This window comes from Alligator sinensis, unplaced genomic scaffold (genome assembly GCF_000455745.1).
Source record: "Alligator sinensis unplaced genomic scaffold, ASM45574v1 scaffold1599_1, whole genome shotgun sequence".
In the NCBI taxonomy this organism is placed as follows: Eukaryota; Metazoa; Chordata; order Crocodylia; family Alligatoridae; genus Alligator; species Alligator sinensis.
The window spans coordinates 681,541-687,540 of record NW_005842809.1 but is presented as its reverse complement, the minus strand read 5'-3'; the positions used below and the strand labels follow the sequence as shown (position 1 = coordinate 687,540).

At 39.8% G+C, this 6,000-nt stretch overlaps 1 protein-coding gene across 1 annotated transcript in view; it reads right to left on the bottom strand.

The window, feature by feature from the left end:
* Nucleotides 1–3,681: 3,681 nt before the first annotated feature.
* SLCO1A2 (solute carrier organic anion transporter family member 1A2) overlaps nucleotides 3,682–6,000 on the bottom strand; it is a 35,073-nt gene continuing 32,754 nt past the window's right edge. The window contains exons 13-15 of the mRNA XM_006035153.3: nucleotides 5,539–5,603; nucleotides 4,803–4,920; nucleotides 3,682–4,032 (exon numbers count right to left, since the gene is read on the bottom strand). Of these exons, the coding sequence (XP_006035215.1) occupies nucleotides 3,858–4,032; nucleotides 4,803–4,920; nucleotides 5,539–5,603 (358 nt within the window). The 3' untranslated portion in view covers nucleotides 3,682–3,857. The remainder of the gene's footprint in view (nucleotides 4,033–4,802; nucleotides 4,921–5,538; nucleotides 5,604–6,000) is intronic.

Genomic DNA, 6,000 nt, shown 5'->3' with positions numbered 1-6,000 from the left:
GACTAGATGCACAAAAGGTGAATGGCCTAACTCCTAGGCTACAGGTATTAAAGTATGAGCTGGGGGAGGTCTCTTCATTTCTCCTGTTGAAGGTGCTCTATCTTGTATAAATAACTAAACACTCTTCAGGCCAGAGAGAGAGAGAAAGAGCGTGCCTACAGCCTGATGTCTAGGAGAGTCAAGTGGAAGACTCACAGGTTTCAAAAATATATAATTATGCATACAAGTGGAACAGCTTCAGTGGGTGAGACAGAGAAACATCCACTTGTGATTATTCATTAGTAAACTGGTCAGGGAATTCTCATCAGAGATTTAAATTCAAATCCAAGTAAGCTCTGCTCCATACAGGCAGAGGAGGGCTTTGTACCTGAGCCTTCCACAACCCAACTGAGTGTCCTAGTCTCAAGGCTAGTAAGGCTACCACCACCACATTTTGTTTGCTAAGAGATGGAAATGTCTACCACCCACAAATGAAATGAGTAGTGAGACAGAGAGAGAGAGAGAGAGAGAGAGAGAGTGAGACTAAGGCAGAAGAGGATGCCAATAAATTTTCTCCCAAGATTCAACATTTAGACATTCAAAAATTTTACAGACTGGTGCAGTATATATCCACCACAAAATTAGGAAGTGATAACCATGCAGTCATGCCATGATAAAAAAAAAATATCATCATGCATTTCTGATCATGTAACCTATCTGCTGCCTACTAATAAAGTATCAACTTGCCAGACAATTGTTTTAAATTAACACTTCCAAGTAAAGAATTCCACTTCACAGGACTGCATCTTGCCCAAAGTGCATGGTGGTAAATATTCAGTACTGTACCAGATTCAGGTTTCAAATCCCACCATCTCATAGACTTGAAGAGTTAGAAATGGACTTTTCTTTCCACTGGCAGAATGCAAGCACGAGCTTTAAACCCAGGAAGTCCCAGAAATATCACTACTTAAAATCATGACCATTAAAGTACAGAGAAGATATTTCAGGTCATTTTATAGCTCTCAGTGCCTTGCACAGCTGGACTGGAGACACCTGATGTTCACTTACACTTAAACCCCTTCTCGTCATTCTGATGGTTTAATGTGGCTTTAAAACCAGTATAATTTTTATTTGCTTCTTTATTTTGTCAAAATGAAGTCAAATGGTTAAATCAGGTGCATGGCAGCTGTTGGTAGAAACCTGTGATGTGCAAAATTAGCAGTGCTTAACTTCTGGACTACGGACCAAAACGGCTTAGCTAACCTATGGGGCTCCCTACAGCAGGGAAGCCGCCACATCTGGACTACAGACCAAAATGGCTTTAATCCAGCCTATGGGGGCTCCCTACAGCAGGGAAGCCACCACTTAACACTATCACCATTCTTCCACTGACTAATTTCCAAGCCCTGTGTGCTGGATCAGATCAGCCTGTGGGACCAGGACCAGGGCCTAGTCTGACACATGAAGTGCTAGGGGCAGTGCAGTGGTCCAATTCAAGGTGTGCGGGACCAGGCCTGGGGTGGATCTGGCTCAATCCATCATGTGCAGCACATATGGGGTTGGGGCTGGGGTAACAGACCCAAACTGCCCTATGAAGGATCAGCGCTGGAGTGGTGGGCCCAATCTGGTACACATGGAGCCAGGGCTGGGGCAGCAGGCCGAATTCTGCCTGTGCGCCAATCCCATGATGAACTGGGCCCACTGATCCCATGCATTGGATCCATCCTGCGGAGTAAGTGACACCATACCACTTATCCAGCCTGCAACTTGGAAAGGTGCTAAATCAGAAGCACTACACACATGTTTAAAGAGAAGCAGTCAGTGAGACTATTAATGTGTTTAAAGTTAAGCAGAAGCTGAAGTGCCTTGCTAAATTGAAATCAAAGTACTTTCAACACTTGGCAAGATCAAGTCCAAAGCCACCTGGAGAGATACAGGTTATAGTTCCATGAATTTTTATAACCTCCAAAACCAATCCTAAAAACTTGATATTCTCTGTAATGCTGTCTGAACCATATGGAGAGAGAAGCATGTTTTGCAAATTAGAAAGAAAGTGAACTTAAGTGCTAGAGTGCTACTTTTAAAACCTGGAGACTGTTCCTATATGAACTGCAACTCATTCTATCGTGAGTTATATATAGTCCTGAAATCCTTGGCAGTATTTGCCATTAACTCCACAGAATTGCTTAACTAACAAAGCTTCTTTGTTTGTCACCACTGTGAGACTTCAGTGCAGTGTATCTTTTCCATGTTTCCCAGGTTACCTTGGCAAACTGTGACTAGCGAGAAATGTTTGTGAGATATTAACTCTAGCTTTGGAAGAACGTAATTTCCATGGGGCAGGATTGTCATTTTTAAAAAAATATCTTGCAATATACTGTTGCAAGACCAGTAAAGAAACTAGCAAAAATTGGGCATCAAGTAAGCACACAGTGCCTTTAGGTGACCTAAGGGAGGCTACAAAGCAGTACTTGTTGCTACAGCCTGTTATGGAATGCATTATGTGATATATTTCCCCCTCCCTACAGTGCAGCAGTCCAGCAGTGTTGGCTGCTACAGGAGGAAGCAATGACCATGACCTAGTTCTTCAAAATAATGAGCTGTGAAACCCTTTGTAGTGCTCTTCATCATGCATGCCACTCCCAAAGCAAAACAAAATTTAAATGGATGTATATTTACCTTTACGGGTAAATATACAACTTTTCTCTAGCTCTTGAGGGTTCCAGTTCTAGGAGGAGAACAGCTTTTTGTTGTACACAATTGAATATGTTAGAAATAATTGTACAGGATGTAGTGTTGCTGTATGCTGGAGAGCATAGTCCCAGAGATCTTTTCCAGACCCCGCATACAGCAGAGGACAACAATCCCTTTTTCCAACAGATTTGCTAAAGGGAGATGCAGAATAAGTCACTGTCTCCGTCTTTCTTTTCCCACAATGTTTAAGGTTACTTAGGCGAGCTTACTCACCATCAACCTGTGATGGATCATTAGCTGCAATTCTTAGTTCAGGCCTTCATTATAGCATCCCAAATGCTTTTTCCATAAAGAAGAGATTAAAGGACTAAGGGAGATGAGTAAAGCTGATGATATACAAATTAGTGCTAAATTAGTGACTATCATTTACCCTTCAAGGAACAAGCTGGGAAAACACAATCTTCAGTAGCCATCAATACAATGTGCAAAAAGGCCCTCATTTATTATTCTGTCACTTACAACTCACATGCATCATGATTTATTTCCTTCTTTAGTGAACTATTTTCTGTCATATCACAAATACTGAGAGATTTCTATCTTAAATGCTGGGTACAAACATTAAATACCCTTCATATCAAGGTAGTATTCTTTTTATTACTTGTATTACCACAGCACCGAAAGCTCTACTAGTATTGTACAAACACAGAACCAAAATATGGTCCCTGCCATAAAGAGCTTACAATCTACATAGATAGAAAAGTTTCCTCCTCCACTGTAGGAAACTGAGGCACAAAGTGGTTATGTGACTAGTTTACAAAGAGTGAACCTGTGGCAGAACCTGATATAGACTTCAGGGATGAAACTTGGACCTCTTTGAAGGAAGTCCAGAATTTCACCACAGGTATTTTGGGGTTCGTAGTTTTTTACTCAGATTACTAGCCTCTGATATTCCCTAAATTATTATACTGGAGACTTGATTGCTTTGTACTATTCATGCTCCTTTTTTACTGTCTGTTCTGGAGTTGTACCTTATGTTGTTAATAAAAGAATGGGGAACTAGCTATCTAGAATTATATTAGTCTTGGGCTAAGCATTGGCTACTTTCAGCAACCTATCATTAATAAAGATATGTCCAAGTTTACGCTACAAAGTTGTCCCATGATGTGTCCTGCAAATATTTAGGCTTAAGAATGCCTCTGTTCATTCATTTCCTCTTCTTTGACCTGCATTTCCATTGGTGTGTCCGATAAAAGGATGTTTTCAGAAGATTTAAGTTGCTTCTTTAAAATAAGGAGAATTAACACACATGGGATATAGGACACTCCACGCAATATTGCTGGCAGACCCAGGTAGAACCATCTGGAATAAAAGTATGCTTTATTAAACGTGCATACACATGAAGTACAACAGGGCTTTTTATTTTGTTGCAATGCAATTCCCTTCAGGACAACACCCAGCTAGTCTAGAATATGTTCTTGTTCATAGGTTGTGCCATAATCCTTTTGTTGTCAGTCTAGGTTGAATAAATGCATGGATGAGGGAACACTGATTATTCAGGAACTGATATTGTTCCTTGTGATCCCACATGGAACCAGCATGCCTACGTAAGGCTGATGGGGGCCTAAATACCTAACATGTTTCAAGATCTGCAGTATTCCTTGTAGGAACAAAGGCTTTCACAATGGTATGTCGGATTCGTTCCAACTTGGGTAACTACACTCTGTCTAGCTAAATTCCTTCAGTAATTTCATTTGGATACAGTGTCATTCACTTCTTCTTTAACGTTGTTGTTTAGTGCTGTCAGCTATTAAACAGTAGCCACCTCCCACCAAAGAGCTGCATGTCTGAGGTGAATGAAACAATGCCTTTACTATAATAAAGTATTTTAAGATCCTTTGTGATGAAGGGACTAGATGCATGCAAGTTCCAAAAAGGAAACTTCTAGTCACAATCTATTGTGAAAGACAATACTGGGCAAAGTATGCCTTAAGAGGAAATAAGTACTGAAAGAAATTTGGAATCTCCAGTCTCAATGTGTTGTTTCTCAACTACAGAAAGACCAAGAACATGAATGATACAGTGATAAATACAGTAAAAAAGGATAGATAAATATGCAAAAAAAATTGTACCTGTATGTGACAATGTCATACATCCTACAAGCTCCTTCTCCACCACATGTTTTGGTTCCCCATTTCAAACATGTAGTATCTATCAAAGCTCCAAAATAAACAGGAGATGGTATCCCAGCTAAAAAGAAAAAGGTATGATGGTAAAGACCTATAAGACATCTATGATGCTACATAAATACCTCACCTGTTATGGTAATTACTAGAATTATAGATCCACGCCTGTTCGTATTTATCCTTCTCTTTTCTTATACCATCCACGTTACCTCTGTTTCATATAATCCTCAGTCCTTCATTAGTGTCCTCTGCCTGAGTAGGTACTTTCCTTCTTGATCCCTCTTTAACATTTAATACACACAGCAGTTTAAAATATGCACGTTGTGGTTGCTACTCAAAACTCAGCATTTGCACATTCTCACTAGAGAGATCTAAGGAAAAAAATTCTCTTTCAGCTGAATTTTTCCTGGTGTATATTCTGCAAGAAGGAAGGGGCATAAAGTGGTTTTAGATCTGGATCTTGTCTAGTCCCTGGCATAAATAAGAACAGTGTAAAAATTGCTCTATTTTCTACTCAGATCCCCAGGCCTCCAAAAAACAAATCTATTTGTTTTAATCTATCCCTGCCTTTTCCATCAGCAACTAAGAAGTTTTTTGTCACATAAGAGAGGGTTCATATTGTGAGTATCATCTCTGATCCTGACCATAGAAGTACTCACGATGTACTTAAAGCATGTCTTACCTAATACTCTTGCAGCTAATGCATGGATGCCCACACCAAATGACTTTTCTTCAGGCTTTAGAGACCTAAGCAATAATTGCATTGGATATTGAAAAAATGGCAAAATACATAAACATTATAGATAAACTTACTGCTAGTTTTTCAGCAAAAATCCTTTTAATGAGACCATTATTCTGATTAAATGGCTCTCATTAAAGTGGAGGTACTTGTCTAGAACTTTCAAGGCACAAAAGAGAAGGATCCTCTCACAATATCATCCAGATTTGCATGGAGGCCAACAGATCTAACAAACTAACAATTATGCACTGTACTGGGCTGTCTTAGTACATTGACTTTGTATTAATCTGGGACACAGCAGATGGGCAGAAGCCACATCAGGTTATAAAGCTGACAACATTTATAATAAATCCTAATGCTCGGTGTAGAAGACATCTAGAACTTCCCTAATGACTAAGGGATTCA